General features: G+C 39.6%; 1 protein-coding gene across 5 annotated transcripts in view; it reads left to right on the top strand.

Moving 5' to 3' along the window:
- Window positions 1-19,606, top strand: part of RABGAP1L (RAB GTPase activating protein 1 like) — a 213,062-nt gene that overhangs the window by 36,360 nt on the left and 157,096 nt on the right. For all 5 annotated transcript variants that reach the window (XM_034409764.3, XM_034409762.3, XM_034409765.3 and 2 more), the window contains 3 exons: window positions 8,321-8,465; window positions 8,776-8,869; window positions 10,168-10,318. In XM_034409764.3, the coding sequence (XP_034265655.2) occupies window positions 8,321-8,465; window positions 8,776-8,869; window positions 10,168-10,318 (390 nt within the window). The remainder of the gene's footprint in view (window positions 1-8,320; window positions 8,466-8,775; window positions 8,870-10,167; window positions 10,319-19,606) is intronic.

Raw genomic sequence — 19,606 nt, 5'->3', positions numbered from 1 at the left:
ATCACTAGAGCCGAGGTGGTGCAGTGGTTAGAGTGCAGTACTGCAGGCTACTTCAGCTAACTGCTAGCTGCAATTCGGCAGTTCAAATCTCACCGGCTCAAGGTTGACTCAGCCTTCCATCCTTCCGAGGTGGGTAAAATGAGGACTCAGATTGTTGGGGGCAATATGCTAACTCTGTAAACCACTTAGAGAGGGCTGTAAAAGCACTATGAAGCAGTATATAAGTCTAAGTGCTATTGCTATTTGATTGCACTACGAAATCTGCAGAGTCAGAAACACACCCCATGGAATGTCAGCACTCTCCATGCCCCCCCTCCCCCCGGGAATAAATTGCATTGTACTCAATGAGACCTGAACATCTTTGAATAATGGCAGCTAGACAAATTTCAATTTTTTTTATGACTTGAACATATGTCTTTGTGATGTTATTTCTTTGTTTATTATTCATTTATCATTTGTATTTGTTTATTGTCCTTGTTACAGTAAGAGAGAGATAAGTTGCGAACAGGTTAATGGACGCGTATTTGAAAGTTTTGTTAAAATTAACATTTGTTTTTCAGTATTCTGCTTCCAGTCTGTAAGAGAAAGAAAGAATGCTACATAGGGCATGGACATTCTCCCCCATCCTTCTGGGCAGCTTTCTTAGCCCATGTTGCATGCCATCTTAATTAACATAACTTAGATTTACAAACTCAGTTTTCTATTTATCAAACCTGAGCGTTTGAAAAGGAATTAACAGTGAGATTCTTGAGACACTAATTTCTATACTCATTTTTTTTTCTGTGTGTTTCTTTTTTACTTCATGGAATCCTATTGTGTATGAAGACTTTTCATTTTAGCATTTGGTATATGAACTGGGAGAGTGATTGTTTGGAAAGCAGTTGGGTAGAGAATTTTTGTTCATAAGAATAGCTGCAATAAATCTCTGGTAGGTTACTCTGCTGCTTTAGGGGTGACATGATTTGTTTGCTTTGAAAGATTCAAGAGCGCCAGTTTCATCAAATCCCCTTTTTTTACTGGTGAGGCTATACTCTACAAATTTTATTGCTGAAAGGAAATTCTGTTTCTTGTGTCAAGAGTAAGTGCAGCATACTGTTCTTTTTATTAATGCAGTTATTTATAGCTTTTTTGATGCCACCTTGATACTTTACCATATCTGAAAAATAGCTCCTTTTATCAGATTCTGAAAGAGTTTCAAGGACTGAATGTTCCTTTAAAACCTACACATCTGAGAACATTTCAACCTTTTTATTTCTAGACTGACTGATAACATAGGCTGCATTCTTATGAAAATAAATGCTAAACTATGGAATCTTAGTTTGAAAGTTTGTGAATGTTTTAATAGGAAATTTGGGTTCTTTAACAATTCTCATTCAGAAGAGTTGCTAGTTTATTTAATAATTTTAATGAAATAATTCAGTGTCTTAAGAAAATAGTCTAAAAGCTATCAGAATTTTGTTATGCTAAACAAAAATGGTGAAGGTAAAATTAATTTTTAAAATTATTTTTCCATCTATATCTTATCTTTATTCATTCATACTCTATTACAACTGAGACATAGCAGAAGAAAAAAAATTATTTTTAATACAAGGATTTAACAAGGTGTTTAGGATTCCTAGTAAATATGATAAAATTGCATATTCAAATGCACGACTTAAAAAAGGGTCAATCCTGAGTGGGAGACACAATTAACTTTACTGCTTTTATGGCTAGACTTGCACCACTAATGGGACAGAGGAAATCCATTTCTGTTTGTTCTATAGGATTTCTTGTTATGATACCTTTCATAACAATATCTTTTTGGAATTTATGGCTGATTAGGAAAGTGATTTGAGCTATTTTTGCCTTATCTGATTGAATGTTCCTGGAAGGGAATACAAGTAGTCCTCGACTTACAACAGTTCATTTAGTGACCATTCAAATTTACAACGGCACTGAAAAAAGTGACTTATGATTGTTTATCACACTTCCATTGCAGCATCCCAATGGTCATGCGATCAAAATTCAGATACTTCAGGACTTCCTGTTTGCTGCTGGCCGCCGCCAGACGTTCCTTTGGGATCGTCAGCTTCCACTGCCTGTCAGAGCCGCCTTCACAACGGAACGGCGGCTCGAAAAAACTCCGTTCCCATGAGGAAACGGAGATAGAGCCGGCAGGGGTGGGTAGAACTCTCTGCAGAGTCCCAAAAGTTTTTCTTTTACTTTTGGGATGGAGCGGATGAGATGCCCCATATCCCCAGCCGTTGCTCCGGGCTTTGGGAGACCTCTGCTAATGCAGAGCCAGGCGTCAAAAGCAAGCTTGCGAATTTGACAGATTACTCAAAGAAAATGTGAGCTGGACCTGTAATACTGAAGCGCAAGTATTTTACTTATCTTTTAAAAATTACTTAAGAGAATAGAGGAAGAGAAAGAGGAAAAAAGTTTCTTTTTAAAATGGCGTCTGCTGTGGCTGGAGAAGAGTTTGAGAGGGAAAGTTCTTCCGCTTTTTATTATTACAATGTAGCGGAATAAATACCACTGGCTACATTTGTAGACAAAACTCCGCTCCTGTTTTTGTTTTTCTCTTTTTTCCCTGGAGGCTTGAGTGTTGCTGGCTGGAAGTCTTTTGTCTTGTTTTTTTTTTTTCTTCTTCTAACAAAGCCTGCTTAGGCGGAAACATGGCACTGAGGCTTGTGAAGTCAGACAAACAAATAGGTGGGGGGGATTCCCCCACTAAGAATTTAAAGCAACATGTTTTAACTCTTCAGTCCCAGAAACCTGATTTTAATATAATAGAATTTCTCTTAGAGGAGATTGAAAGAAGGGATGAGATTGTGAATCAGCAACTTGAAAAATTTAAGCAGGAAATTAAGGAATTGGTGAAATCCAAGTTTGACTTTTTGCACCAAAAAATTTTAAAATTGCCAGAATTCATGATTCGGTTGGATACAAATACTAATTTACTAGAGTCAAAAATGGATGAAATTCAAGATAAATTGGACAATAGAATTCAAAAAATTGAAAATGATTTGTTAAATATTCAGGATTATAGTTCAGAAGAAAAATTTAAAATGGATGCTGACCAAAAGTCTGGTAATGTAGAATATCTGGAACAGAGGATTCAAAAAGAGGTTCTAAAGATACAATATAATTTCACAGAATATGCAATAAGACTTAGAGGTTTGCAGGAAAATAACAGAGATGACTTAAGGAAAATATCTTCTGAATTTCTAGCTGGGATTTTAAAGATTCAACCTGAGGAAGTGTTTTGTAGGATTGACAGAGCTTATCGAATAAACTCTTGGACTGCCAAGCAAAGGCAATTGCCTAGAGATGTGGTAATCTATTTTTCAGATAAAGAAATTAGGAATAAAATTGTGCAAAATTCCTTCAATTCTAATTTGCAATTGTATGGAAGAAAGATTTGGATTTACAAGGAACTCCCACCTAAGATACTAATGGAAAGGAAGAAATTTGGCTTTCTGGTGTCTGAGTTAAAAAGGAGAAATATTCAATTCCGGTGGGACGTCCCAGTTGGTATTATATTGAGATATCAAGGAGAAAGATACCAGTTAAATACTGTTGAAAGGGCGGAAGAATTTTATCAAAATAGGTTGAAAATGAATTTAACGTCTTCAGATATAATACAGGATAAGCAGAAGGAGCTGGAACTAAAGACAGAGACTGTACCAGATAAATTGCCTTTGGATTTATCGGATACCCCAGCTGGATTATCTACAAATTTGAGAGAAGTGCCATCTGATTTTAATGTGATGACTTATCAAGGCAAGGACAAGCATGGAAACCAATTAGAGGATATACAAGGGATAAAAAAGAAATGCGAGACACAAAAAATTAGGATGGAGGTCAAACCCACAAAAAGAAAACAAAAAAAGAAATAGGTTGTACAAAAATAGAAATTTCTAACCCAAGCAACAGTGAAGCCAGTGATTTTAAAATATGAATGATTATGTGAAAACATAGAGAAGGCGACATATTGGTCAATATCATCCTGAGGATAGTGGCAGATCTCTGCATTGCCGTAATTTTGGGACATGGAAAGAGCCTCAAATTGATGGTTTTGAATTATCTACTTTGAAACTTCTTTTTGTGTTGATAAATATATTATAATTATCTTGAATTATAAGGCAAGAGAATCACATTGGGACATGCAGAAGATCGGGTTGTTACCCAATACGATGATGGAAATTAATAATCCTGATGAAACCCACAATTATTATTATACGGAATACAATTATAATGTCACTCGGGTGGTTGTTTTTACTTTTATATATATAAGAAGATGTTTACTACTGATGGGGGCAGATATGATTGGAGATCTTGAATAAACTGTTGCATCCGCAAGCTATGTCACCCTATTATGGATGTTGGTTTTAACAATCCAGTGGAAAGACTTCAAGAAGATATTATATGGACTATAAATTTAAAGTTATTGTCTTTTCTTTTTTTATTTAGATATAATGGAATATATATATATATATATTTTTAAGTAGTGTGGGCAGTGAATTAAAGATATCAAGAATTGTTGTGTATGGTAAATTTGTAAGACAGTGGGTGAATAAGCTAGCTACAGACTGATTAGTTTAAGAAAAGGGATTTTTAAGTGATACATTTAGGGGAGTGGAGGAAATGGATAGAGTGGAATAAATGTTAAATTAGATTTTATGGGGAGCCCGCTTTGAAATGTTATTAAAGTAGGACTTATTGTATAGTTTTAAAGTGGAAGGTGGTTTTGAATTGTTGCAACAATGCATAGATATAAAACACTATTATGTTAAATTAGAGTTATTTTATAATAGTTATAGTATAATGTGTTTTTTTTTTTTTTTTTTTTTTTTTCTCTTCTTCTTTTCTGAAATGTATGGATAAAGGGGGATTTATAATACTTTTAGTAAGTAAAGGTCAGTATTTTGAGGAGGGAGTAAGTAATCTGTTATGAATTAGGGTTTTTTTTTGTTACGAAGAAGTCACAGGGGGGGAAGGGTGGGGAGGGGGGGTTAGGGAGGGGGGGGAGGGGGGGGAAAAAGGGGGAAAAATTTGTATTTGAAAACCTTTTCAATAAAAAAAAAAAAAATTCAGATACTTCACAGCTGATTCATATTTATGACGGTTGCAGTGTCTCAGGCGCATGTGATCATCTTTTGCAACCTTCTGACAAGTCAATGGGGAAGCCTGTTTCACTTAACAACCATGTTAGTAAGTGAATCAACTACAATGATTCACTTAACAAGTGTGGCAAGAAAGGTCGTAAAATTGGGCAAAATTCACTTAACAAATATGTTGCTTAGCAACAGAAATTTTGAGCTCAATTGTCATAAATTAAGGACTTCCTGTAGTTAGAGAATGGATGTGGATAAGCCAAGGCTTAGTCCTAATAGACATTATAGGTAACTACTGTAATTAAATCCACTTAAAATAAATTAAGTCCAGTTTATTTTTTTGCCTTGGTCTGTTGCACACCTTCCTTTAGGTTTACTTTCTTCCATTTATTTTATTTATTTATTAGTTTGTCAAACATGTACAAGATAGCAGGTATGTATATGAACATGGACATGAACGAAGGAAATTAATATAGGTAGGACTTAGGACTTAGCATCTCATTGTCCTCATCAGTAAAACCTTTGAAGGTTTAGAAATTTTTCAGGTCTGTACGTTAACATAACTCAGAGCAATAGGATAGTGGAGAAAGTTGGCTGATATAGGAATAAAGGAAAACAGGCTATTATGTAATAGCTAAATAGGGTAATTTCTTTGTACAGTTTATCTGTAACCCCCCCCCCATCCATATTAGCATATCTCAGTTTGAAAATTATTTCTAATTTAGCCTCTCTGAAAGAGGGAGATAGTCCCAGGTTTGAACAATGAATCTAAGTAGACATGTCCTTCTATCTTCAGTTCCCACATGTCCTCTCTTAGTTCCCTTCTCCTGCTGCTGCATAAGATGCCAGGAGTCTTGTCCTCCTTTGATTGGCAATTTCACCTCCTAGCCTTTCCATATCCTTAATCCCCCTGGCAGTTAAGCGCCTGTCCTGAAAAAGACTGTGTCCTTGGGCTGTTCTCTCTCACTTTGCTGCTTGTTCACAAGATCTGTCAAGAAGTTGAACTCCACCCCACCCCCCAACCAGGTTTTGTTAGTGCATGATTGGATCCATCTTGAAAATGTAAAATGTCCTCAGTTGAAAGACTTGACTTTATGTTACTTATGATGGTATGTCCTGTGCAGGGGTGAAATGCTCCCGGTTCGGACCGGATCGCCCGATCTGGTAGCGATGGCGGCGGGTGGTTCGGAGAAGTGGCGGGTGGTTCGGTAACAAAAATCCCTGCCCCCCCCATGCCCAGCTGAGCCGCGCGATCATCAGAGGCTGTTTTTTTTATTTTTAAAAGCATTTTTTTTACAACGTCTTAGGCCAAAAAAAAAATGCTTTTAAAAGTTAAAAAAAAAGCCTCTGATGATTGTGTGGCTCAGCTGAGAACGTCAGAGGCTTCTAAACGCATTTTTTGGGACGAAGAGGCTGTAGGGAAAAAAAAGCCTTTAAAAGCCTCTGGCGATCCCAGCTGAGTTGCTGATCGTCAGAGGCTTCTAAAAGCATTTTTTTCTGCAACCTCTTAAGGTTGTAGAAAAAATGCTTTTAAAAGTAAAAAGTAAAAAAAAAAAATGGCCATGCCCACCCAGTCACATTACACCCCCCTCCAAGCCATACCCACAGAACCGGTAGTATCAAATTTTAGATTTCACCCCTGGTCCTGTGCCAGAAGAGGGTTTTGGCTCAAGAAAACTTTTTCAGATATGGCAAGTAAGGATTTGAGTCTTTCCTGCTGGGTCTGCAATCAAGGGCTTTGTTTGTTTGTTTGTTTCACTTGTATTATGCTACTCATTCTGTAACAGATCAACAGAATTAAAGCACAAGTATACGATTAATATGAAAATTGAGCAATAGCATGTTAAATTTTTAATTACAACAATGAAAGAGTCTTGAGTATATAAGGACCCTGTAAGCATGACTTGTCTACAATAAGGGTTCTGTCCCTGAGAAAATATAGCAGCTTAGTTAAACTCCTCAGATGAGAGAAAAATATGTGAAACTTCTTTTCAATTCAGAATTCAATATATTCTGTTACAGGTATAACAATTTTATACTTAGGGTTTTTGAAACATTAATTTTAGCGTTGAAAAAAAAGATTGAAGATTGACAGAAATGACATTCTGTTTAAGCCTATTAGTTTTCCGGCAAGACAGGTCCAACGATTGAAGGTTCAAAATACTTTTGCCTCAAAGAGCAATTTTCATAAGTGGAAGTAAAATGAATGGCATAGTGATCTGGGATTATGGCAATAAAAAAAACCTGGACATGTTTATAAGGCTAGAGAAAGCAAACTGCATCAAAGTCGTAATTTAATAGCTTGGAATTTCCTCTGTTAAATACCTATCTGTGTCCATGTGCCCTCTATTAAATACCCAGAAATCATGTATAGGATATGCTATATAGAGCTATATAATCTCCTTTAAATGAATAACTGAATTGTGAAATTCCATTTAAGGAAGATTCATCTAAAACAGGGGTGTCAAATTCGCGGCGACATGTTGTAACAACGTGACGTATGGTGACTTTTTCCCCTTTGCTAAATTGGGGGTGGGGGTGGCCAGCGTGTGATGCATCCGGCCTGCAGCCCTCGAGTTTGACACTCCTGATCTAGCACCTTTTTTGTTACCTTTTAGGCATCAGTCAGGCTGTCTGATATACTTAGATTTTTGGAGGTAACTTGATATATTCTTTATTTTGAGTTAGCCATCATTATACTTTGTAATATTGCATTGAATGGCTGCCTGGGAGCTGGACTTACTACTAGGGTGCAGAGCCTGCCTCGTGCAGTGTATTTTGAATATGTTGAACAGACAGTGAATCTTTTGTTACTAACTTGGCATTACATTATTTTTTTTACTCCTCAGGATAGACAGTGAGTTTATAGATTTTCTGCTTTGATATTTTGCATGAGTGCTTTCTCTTCTCAGTTTCAGGCAACTAAATGTTTCAGATAGAAAAATAAATTATTTGTTAAGTGGGCTGAATTATACCTTATTGTGTTTGTTTTATTTAACTTCTACTTTGAATGGTTACTCTTTCTTTTTGTATTTTTAGCATATCAAACTTTAAATTAGCTACCGTGTTAGCAAGCAACAGTAATGGCTTAATTAAGTCAAACCAATAGAATTTGTTTTATCCATTAGTTTTTTTCATTCTTATACAGGAAAAAAATGAACAATCATTTTAGTATTTAGAGTTGCTTGGGCTGAATTATGTTTTTTGTCTTTTGTATTTAGTGTGAAGGGAAGGGCAGTATAAATGCTGGAGATGCAATCTACGAAGTCTTGAGTCTACATTGCAATTCTGAAAGAGAGGAAGAAGCAGTTAGTCCATTAAGCTTTCCTGATCAAATTTCTTTGCAAGAGGATGATGCTGAAGAGGGTGAGAGTAAAATGCACTTATATACATTCGTTCCATAATAATGGATAAGTTTATTAGTTATGGATGTCTTAAAATCATGAGCTGATCTTGTTCTATCCCCCCCCTCCCCAGACATGGATGCTGAAGTCTCCCAGTCTAGCATCTGGAGGGACTATACCCATTTTGGGAATGAGGTCAAGCTTCTTGAGTAAAGATGCTGCTGAGCAGCAGGATGGGCAATATACCGCCAGCATACCTAGCTTATTCGTAACTCAAATAAAGGATATATTATGACATTGATCAATATTGTTGCTCTTGATCTCTCTTGCAGGAAGTGATAATGAACTCTCAAGTGGTACTGGTGATGTATCTAAAGATTGCCCAGAGAAGATATTGTATTCTTGGGGAGAATTGTTGGGACGATGGTAAGAGTAAATGAGAAAAATTTTTAAACTAACTTTTAAAAGAAACTTTCAGAACTGCAGAGCAGGGAAAAAATTAATAAGCTTTCTTTTAGAAGTATTTAACTCAAATATGCAGATTTTCAGTCCTAGCGTTGAAAGCTGTTTGTGGAATCCTTCCTATTTTCACCAAACTGTAATTTTAAAAGTCAAAATGGAAAATTATCGTATCAATTATATTATTGATTATTTAATGAAATAGTATGTAATTCTAATGAAATTTAAATTAAATTACTTTGTTCTGGCCTTGCCTATTTGGAGGAGTATAATCTAGTTTTGTGTTGTGGTTAAGACATCATGCTATATAAACTGGAGGATCTGCCTTAGGCATGAAACCAACTGGGTGATCTTGGGCCAATCATTCTCCCTCAACCCTAGGAAGGAGGAAATGGCAAATCACAAAAATTTTGTCAAGAAAACTGCAGGGAGTGAGAAATGGACATGACTTAATGGAAGAAAAAATATCTAAAAAGATCTATGCAATTGTCTGGAGTGTAAGCTTTTTAATTTTTTTTTTTTTTTTGTATTTTTAGTAGGCTAGATTTCATTGAAAAAACCATTTGCTATTGATATAGTGGGAACAGTCACTGGTCAAATCATTTTGTGTTAGCCACAGAGTTGCCTGCAACCAGTCTTCCCTTCAGTGGGTCCTCTTCAGGTGTCTAATGGACCCTGTTGAGTTTCAGAGAAAACTTTTACTTTTCCTGCAGTTCTTAGGTACAATTCAACCAAGTCCTTGTCACTACCTAGAATGAAGGGACAGCCATGGCTTTGAATTGGATCACAGGTACAACTGGAGAACTTGCTTGTTTTTTGAGAAATTCAAGGAGATGAAACAACAGAAAAGATGTTTAAAATAGTGCTGGAGAAAGTAAATGTTGAATCTAATTGTGCATGGATAACAGCCTTTCTTAGGGTGACCTTGTGGAAATAAAAGCAGCAAAATGTAATCGTTTTCCCAGTGTCATGGTGTCCACAGATAATTGTCCCATAGTCTTGCTTAGGTTAACTCCAGTCTTCTATTTTTAGGCTTGCAGCTCCAGAAGGACCTGGAGGAAATGGATCCCTTGGGTTTCAGGCTGGGATATAGTATTGAGATGGTATGGATTATACTTAAATGTGACCTTAGCAAGATCAAAACGGTGATAAAGCATCCTTCCTACTCCTCCGTATTTTTTTTATCAGTCTCAATATCACATATAGAAATATAAGAAACAGAGAAAAAAATTGAACTGGAAAAAAATTATCTTTATTTTATCTAGGCATAATAATCTGGACATGCGACCAAAAGGTCTATCTTCATTGGTGAAAAGGGGTGTACCAGAAGCTTTGAGAGCTGAAGTATGGCAGTTACTAGCAGGATGTCATGATAATCAAGTGATGTTGGATAAATATAGAATTCTTATCACAAAGGTCAGTGTCTTGTTTTCTTTAATACATTATGGCTATATATTTTAAAGCAGTGATTTTATTTTTCAAATAAAATAGGTTAAAATTATGGTAGGCATACTTTGCTGTCTGCTATGAGCCTTTCAGTAAGGAATGGCACTTCTCTGAATGTATGTTTGAAGTTGCATGATTATACTATACTACTATAATATACTAGTACTCTATACTAGTATTCTATACTATATACCAAATCTTTCATTTTTCTAGTTTTAAATACTGCACATTATTTAAGAGAATATTTGAGTAGTTAGGGTGGTTATGGCCTCTATAACCTTATATTCATATGAACCAGTTATTTGAGATATTGCCCATTTCAGTGTTACCTGCCTGGTCTGTTTGGACTGATAGGATGGGTGTATTTTGAGTCCCTCATTTTTCAAGAGGGATGCTTTCTCATTGTGGCTCTTGTCCTTTGAAGTGGGCTTTCTCTTGAAATCTGGGTGGCTCCCTTCTTAATGGCATTCTGGAGGCCTTAAATACCTGCCTCTCGTCCTCCTAGGCTTTGGGCAAGAATGGATGGAGCTCCTGCTAGGTGTATGATTTCTGCTTTATGTGTTGTCTAGATTTGCCATCAGTTAACTGGTTCATGTAGATTGTTATTTTTATATTATATTGTTAGCCACTGAGAAGTAGTCTGCAGCCTGGTGATGAATGAATGAATGAATGAATGAATGAATGAATGAATGAATGAATGAATACCTTGTTTTATAGCTCTAATGCAGTTTGATTCATCTTACCTGTTTGGAGAGCAGAGTACATAATGAATCCTAGAATGAAGCTTAGCATGTAACAGAAAAAATTTCAAGAATTCCATAGTGATTCAGTCAAAATAACTATTGTATTTACTTATTTAGTGCTTTGATGTTTGTAATGTTATGTAGTGTTCAAGATTTATGTAAGGATTGTGCTGTCGAGAAGATTTTATAAAAAATAGTAATCTGAGTTTTTTTAAAGTTGAGTTATAGATAGTACATTTGAGGGTGGCTGACATTTAGTTCTGCTTTTGGTTTCTTTTAATGTTACTGTTGCTTAACAACTTCCTACCTTCCTTCCTTTTAGTAAGCCAGTTTCTATAACAATAACGTTCAATTTATGAATGTGACTGTCATTCTTGTCTTACTAAAAAAAAACCTCCTCCCATTGGATTTTGTGGGTGTTTAAATATGAAGTCTTCAATTGAACATTGTAAATTAAACTTACTTACATTTCACTGAAATGAATGTATTTTACATTAATGACATAATTGTGTCTTAGTTCCAAACTGGCATGTGAACATTAATGAATATATTCAGCAGGATTATATAATAGAAATAGAATTGTTATATAACAATAAGATAGAATTCTAATTGTTTTGTCTTTTGGCAACCAACCTGCCATGCTGTTCCGTCAGTTCTTCCTTGTTTTCCCTACCATGAAAATCAATTGAACAAGCTGGGAAACCCCATTTATGATTTGCTTAATATTATATGTGAATTGACTTTATAATGATGATGATGATATTATTCATTCAGTTGTGTCTGACTCTTGACAATTCTATGGGACGGTTCTCTCCACATCTTCCGATCTTGAATTACTTCTTCGAGTTGTTCTATCCTCTGGCTGGTGTCAATTTGATGGTGTTCAGCCACCATGTTCTTTGATGGCCTTGTTTCCTTTTACCGCTACCAAACATAATTGCTTTCTTGAGTGAATTCTCCTGAATAACATGGCCAAAATAAGTGAGTGAAATGGCTTATTCCCCCTCTTAACAAGCTAGAACCATAAGTAGATAAAGTTTATTCTTTATCATTCGAACTTGCTTGAGCTCTGTAAATCAAAACTAGACAGAATACTATCATACAAAAATGGACTCATCACAGAAATTTTTGCTGAAAAATTGAAAATGGAAGCATAACCATATTTTGTGAACTGTTTTAATAACATATTTTAATGATGAAGTTGAATATAGTACATTTGCTAGTAATTTAATAAATTTAGTAATAGGTTTATTAGTGAGCAGTTTGATGTGAGAATGGTGAGGCATAGAAAAATAATACAAACTGGTTTTCATATATCGTAAGATTACTATAAGATTGCTTTTCTTCATTATGTCTTCAAGATAAACATACCAAATTCCTCCTGGTCCTATTCCACATACATGGACTTTGTGTCTATCACAAGCTGTAATGGCACAGTGGTTAGAATGCAGTATTGCAGGCGAATTCTGCTGACTGCCAATTGCCAGCAGTTCGAGTCTCATCAGCTCAAAGTTGACTCAGACTTCCGTCTTTCCGAGATCGGTAAAATGAGGACCCAGATTGTTGGGATTGCTCTGTAAACCACTTAGAGAGGGCTGTAAAGTTCTATGAAGTGGTATATAAGTCTAAATGCTATTGCTATTGCTATTGCCATCATTATCGTCCTTATCTATATTCAGTTTGTCAGTACCAATATCCTTGGATTGCAGTACCCAGAATTGAGACATGCTTTTCATGCAGAGTCTGACAAAAGCAAGCTGGGTGGTATAGTTTTTTTATATAAAGTGGACACTTTTTCAACGAAGCCATAAAAATATGTCCTTTGTTTATTACATGGAAGTAATCTATGTGATGTAAGTATAGATTTAATGATCTTTAGCTTCATTAGAGGATATTACATACCATCCTAGAGCTTGCAATTTCTATCCTTTTTTCATTTAAGATGGTAGCTCACTGGTGCCTGAAAGTGGAAGGACTTTTCGTTGTGTCATGGCAATTACTGTCTTCAGATAACAACCCAGAATTTCTGACTTTTTTCTGAGTTTCTGTGCTTTGAAACATAGATTGTAGTTCATGAGGTAAAATGTGAACATATTTTTGATGTTTGTTCTATTCAGTCTTTTTCCCCCTAGCTATATTCTTTGTACAATTTAAAGCTGCTCAAAATCTAACAGTGTTAGAAATTTGCCATTGATTTCCTCCCCCCTTCCACTGCCACATCATTGCATGAACTTTCCTGCTGTTCCTGTAATAAAGCCCTCCCTTCACCTTTTAAATGAATTGCTAACAAATTGTAATCATCCCTGCCTCCTTTTAAATTTTCTAAATGTTTAATTTTTATATTCTGTTTTTATATTTTAATATTTTACTGTAGACCTCCAGAATCCCACCCAAGTATGTATGTATGTATGTATGTATGTATGTATGTATGTATGTATATACTGCTCAAAAAAATAAAGGGAACACAAGCAGAAGACATCCGAGATCTGAATGAATGAAATAGCCGTATTAAATACTTTGTTCTTTACATACAGTAGTTTATACACTGCTCAAACAACTAAAGGGAACATAAAACTACTGTATGTAATGAACAAGGTAGTTAATAAGGCTATTTCATTCATTCAGATCTCTGATGTCTTCTGCTTGTGTTTCCTTTATTTTTTTGAGCTGTGTGTGTGTATGTGTGTGTGTGTATGTTTTCTGAGGTTTTCACGGGTGTTTGTATGTAGGTCTTTGGTTATTCGGGTTTTCTCCCGCGTAAAATTGGAAGTGTCTTGGCGACGTTTCGACGAAGTCTCATTCGTCATCTTCAGGCTGGTGTTTTCGGCTTTGTGCTTCTAGGAGCAATATGTGATCGCAGCTGTTTCTTCCTTTTAACTGCTAGTGGGGGTGTGAACTGATTCAACTCAGACTAACCCGAGCACAACCAAGCCCCCACCCAAACAGAACACACCCCCATCCAATCAGAGCACAGCCAACCCCCAATCCAATCAGAGCACAGCCAAGCCCCCAACCAATCAGAACACACCTCCACCCAATCAGAACATAGCCAAGCTCCCATCCAATCAGTTCACACCCCCACTAGCAGTTAAAAGGAAGAAACAGCTGCGATCACACATTGCTCCTAGAAGCACAAAGCCGAAAACACCAGCCTGAAGATGACGAATGAGACTTCGTCGAAATGTCGCCAAGACACTTCCAATTTTACGCGGGAGAAAACCCGAATAACCAAAGACCTACATACAAACACCCACGAAAACCTCAGAAAACACACACACACATACACACACACATATACACAGACACAGACACACACACACACACACACACACTGCTCAAAAAAATAAAGGGAACAGAAAAATAAGACATCCTAGATCTGAATGAATGAAATATTCTTAGTAAATACTTTGTTCATTACATAGTTGAAAGTGCTGACAACAAAATCACACAAAAAAATATCAATGGAAATCAAATTTATCAACCCATGGAGGTCTGGATGTGGAGTTACACTCAAAATTAAAGTGGAAGAAAACACTACAGGCTGATCCAACTTTGATGTAATGTCCATAAAACAAGTCAAAATGAGGCTCAGTAGTGCGTGTGGCCTCCACGTGCCTGTATGACCTCCCTACAATGCCTGGGCATGCTCCTGATGAGGTGGCGGATGGTCTCCTGAGGGATCTCCTCCCACACCTGGACTAAAGCATCCCCCAACTCCTGGACAGTCTGTGGTGCAATGTGGCGTTGGTGGATGGAGCGAGACATGATGTCCCAGATGTGCTCAATTGGATTCAGGTCTGAGGAATTGGCGGGCCAGTCCATAGCATCAATGCCTTCGTCTTGCAGGAACTGCTGACACACTCCAGCCACATGAGGTCTAGCATTGTCATGCATTAGGAGGAACCCAGGGACAACCGCACCAGCATATGGTCTCACAAGGGATCTGAGGATCTAATCTTGGTACCAATGGCAATCAGGCTACCTCTGGCGAGCACATGGAGGGCTGTGCGGCCCCCCCAGAGAAATGCCACCCCACACCATTACTGACCCACTGCCAAACCGGTCATGCTGGAGGATGTTGCAGGCAGCAGAACGTCCTCCACGGCGTCTCCAGACCCTGTCACGTCTGTCACATGTGCTCAGTGTGAACCTGCTTTCATCTGTGAAGAGCACAGGGTGCCAGTGGCGAAGTTGCCAATCTTCGTGTTCTCTGGCAAATGCCAAACGTCCTGCACGGTGTTGGGCTGAAAGCACAACCCCCACCTGTGCACGTCGGGCCCTCATATCACCCTCATGGAGTCTGTTTCTGACCGTTTGAGCAGCCACATGCACATTTGTGGCCCGCTGGAGGTCATTTTGCAGGGCTCTGGCAGTGCTCCTCCTGTCCCTCCTTGCACAAAGGCGGAGGTAGCGGTCCTGATGCTGGGTTGTTGCCCTCCTACGGCCTCCTCCACGTCTCCTGATGTACTGGCCTATCTCCTGGTAGTGCCTTCATGCTCTGGACACTTCGCTGACAGACACAGCAAACCTTCTTGCCACAGCTCGCATTGATGTGCCATCCTGGATGAGCTGCACTACCTGAGCCACTTGTGTGGGTTGTAGACTCCGTCTCATGGTACCACTAGAGTGACAGCACCACCAGCATTCAAAAGTGACCAAACCATCAGCCAGAAAGCATAGGAACTGAGAAATGGTCTGTGGTCACCACCTACAGAACCACTCCTTTATTGGGGATGTCTTGCTAACTGCCTATGCTTTCCATCTGTTGTCTATTCGATTGGCACAACAGCATGTGAAATCGATTGTCAATCAGTGTTGCTACCTAAGTGGACAGTTTGAATTCACAGAAGTGTGATTGACTTGGAGTTACATTGTGTTGTTTAAGTGTTCCCTTTTTTTTTGAGCAGTGTATATATACAGTATATGTATATATATATCTACACACACATACATACACACACATACATACATACATATATACACACACACATACATATATATACACACACACACATATAAATACATATATACGTATATACACACACACACACACACATATATGCATATGTATACACTGTTTCCCCCAAAATAAGACATCCCCTGATAATAAACACTTGGCCTTATTGCCATGCGCTCAAAAACTCAATTGGGTTTATTATCAGGGGATGTCTTATTTTGGAGAAAACAGGGTATGTATATATATATGTATGCATGTATGTATATGTATATATGTACCGTGTTTCCCTGAAAATAGGACATGTCCCAAAAATAAGGCAAACCCTGATTTTTGGGGTGGGCGTAAATATATGCCCTCTCCCGAAAATAAGCCCTCCAGCAAGGGCAGCCGTTTTTGCCATGGATTGCAGCCACTTCTGCAGCAGGAGGTCAAGAAATGTGCCCCATGTGCCCTCGGCAGCCTTCTGAAGGATACTGTAGCAGCAGCTATCCACATTTTTTGTACCCTTATTTTGTTCCAACTGTACTGGGCCACGTGGGTCGGGACAAAATAAAGGTTAACAAATTGTGGATAGCTGCTGCTATGGTACCCTTCGGAAGGCCGACGTGAGGCGGCAGAAGTGGCTGCACCCAAGGAGCGCTTTTGGGAGAGAAGGCAATCACTTGCAAACTCTCACCCTACTCCCGCCTCTCTGTCGGGCGACACCCAGCAGCCCCAGACGCCCAAAGCCCGTGCCCGCCTGGCTCCCTCTTCCACAGTGCCCGGCTCTTTATTGAAGCGAGTGGGGGAGAAGCAAGACGCATGGAGCAAGACAGGGCTCGCTCTTCTTGCCGTCGCTTCTCCCCCTCTCGCTGGGCATGGTAGGGCTTCCTATCCCTCCCAAATTGGATGCAATTTGGGGGTAGCAAGTGGGGAGGGGTGTGGCTTGGGAGACGTGAAATGTGTCTTACCTGCCTTGTAGCTCCGTTGCATGTCTTGCCATTGTCTGCAGGCGAACACGTTGTAGGGTAAAAGAAACCTTGCAAGTCCAATCAAACTTCTTGAACTCGCCATTTAATGGGCTCCATCCCACTCTGGGTTCCCTAGGCTCGCTGGCAGAACCAGGTCTTCAGTGCCTTCCGGAAGAGAATTAGGGTGGGGGGCTGTTCTAATCTCTGGGGGAATGATGTTCCAGATAGAGGTAGCCACCACGGAGAAAGCCCTTCTTCTGGGTCCCACCAGGTGTATCTCTCTCGGGGATGGGACCTGCAGCATTCCCTGCCTCCCCGCTCTAATGGGTCGGGTAGATGTGACCGGCAGAAGATGGTCCCTCAGATTACCTGGTCCCAACCCATGAAGGGCTTTAAAGATGACAACCAGCACCTTGAATTGCACCCGGAAGCAAATCGGCAGCCAATGCAGCTCCCGCAGGAGAGGCATACATAGCCATATCAGTGGGCATGCGAGCTCAGCTCCGGCATGTGCACACCGGTCAGCTAATTTTCAGGCCTTCTGGGCCCCCGAGAAGTAGGGAAACAGGCTGTTTCTTGCCTCCGGAGGGCCTCAGGGGTGGTGGGGAAGGCCCGTTTTTTGCTGTCCCCAGGCTCCAGAGCCTTTCTAGTAGTCTGGGGAGGGTGAAAATGGCCTCCCCTACCCCCCTGGAGGCCCTCCGGAGGCCGGAAACTGCCCGTTTGCCAATTTCCAGTGGGCACATAGAATTATGGGTGTAGGCACATGCGCGCGACACCCCCCTCCCGTCCCCCCCGTTCCTGGCACACGATTGGAAAAAGGTTAGCCATCACTGGACTAAGGCATGAGTGACTGTGAGTAGCGATTGCTGGTCCAGGAAAGGGCGTAACTGGCACACAATTTGCAGTTGCATGAAGGCCCTCCTGGCCGCGACTGTCACCTGCTCTTCGAGCAGGAGTCGTGAGTCCAGGAGAACCAGGGGTGAAATGCTCCTGGTTCGGACTGGATTGCCCAATCCGTTAGCGATGGCGGCAGGTGGTTTGGAGCACCGGTAGCAAAAATCTTCCCCCCCCCATGCCCAGCTGAGCCGCGTGATCATCAGAGGCTGTTTTTTTTTTCTTTTAAAAGCATTTTTTTCTACAACCTCTTCGACTGAAGAGGTAGAGAAAATGCTTTTAAAAGTAAAAAAAAAAGTTAGCCACGCCCACCCAGTCACATTTCCCCCCCATCAAGCCACGCCCACAGATTCGGTAGCAACAAATTTTACATTTCACCACTGAGGAGAACCCCCAGAAATGTGCTCCAGATATGATCCCGTGCCTCTAATGCTCTCCATTGTGGAACAGACAATAAAGATCAACTTGAAAATCTAGCTAATCATCTTTATGTATTAAGTGAATCAACATAGGATTTATTCCCACCCCCCTTGTAAGATTAGAAGATAATATTCTTCTAGACCAGAGGTCCCCAACCTCTGGGCTGCAGCCCACTAGTGGGCTGTGATCTGTTTGCCACTGGGTGTGGAAATGCCGGGGGAGCACACACGCACATTCTCACTTGCACAAGCAGCAGGTGAGCGCATGCATGTTTACTCCTTTTGCATGAGCGGTGGGCTCACATTGCACGTTGTTTACGCAAATGGATCTGTATGCATATACACGCTTGCTGGCCACGTGCAAGAGGAACCATTCCTCTCCCCTCGCCGGTCTGCAAAGGCAGAAAGGTTGGGGAATTCTGTTCTAGACAAATTGTACAGATAATTCTTGACCTATACCAGCTGTTTAATGATCATTAGAAGTTACAACACATTTCACATAAAAAAATTATTTATGACCCGTCCTTGAAATTACAACTTGCACTCCATCACATGACTGCTTTTATGTCTGGTTGGAGCATGTGACTGAGATGTGAGTTTTTTTACGGGTTTCTGTCATAAAAACCAATCATAAAATTGAGTGCAGTCCTGTGGTGCCTCAAATTATAACTGCAATGACTTCTGACCAAAATTCTGGACTGCATTGTGGTTGTAAGTCGAGGACAATATATTTTTATGCCTTTTTGCAGGAGACTTTCCTCCCTTAGGATATGAACAAGTGAAAAGAATTCTGACACAACATGTTCTGGAAATGGAAATCAACAAGACTAGCCTCTGCTACCTAGAAGCATTTTTTCTGGTCTTATATTTTCAGACTGGCAAGATACCATTTTCAAAAAATGAAAATAAATAATTGCACACTGAGATATACTTTAACTTATATCTTTGTTACAGCAGTTGTGCAATGAAAGCTTCATCAGATGTGTTGTGGCTCCATTGCCTGAGCCTGGGCTATCGACAGATGCAGACTCTGAGAGTGGGGGAGAGGAGTTGGCAAGGCCTCCCTCTCCAGGACCCTCCTCTCTGGCAATGCCTCCGGAGGACACTGAAGGCCAAGAGATAGGCCCAGAGCCAAGCACGTCCCCGCAGCCACAGGTGGACAGCGACGAAGGAGATAAGTGCTGGCTGGATCCTCGACAGCGGCGCAGGGAGAAGCGTGCGCAGCAGAGGGGAAGGCGTGCCAGAGATTAGCTGAGTCACTGGACCACACCCCACAGGGTATAAATGTGGGTGTG

Source organism: Pantherophis guttatus, chromosome 3 (genome assembly GCF_059756535.1).
Source record: "Pantherophis guttatus breed Tessera chromosome 3, ASM5975653v1, whole genome shotgun sequence".
Lineage (NCBI taxonomy): Eukaryota > Metazoa > Chordata > Lepidosauria > Squamata > Colubridae > Pantherophis > Pantherophis guttatus.
This window is presented reverse-complemented; position numbering and strand designations above follow the sequence as displayed.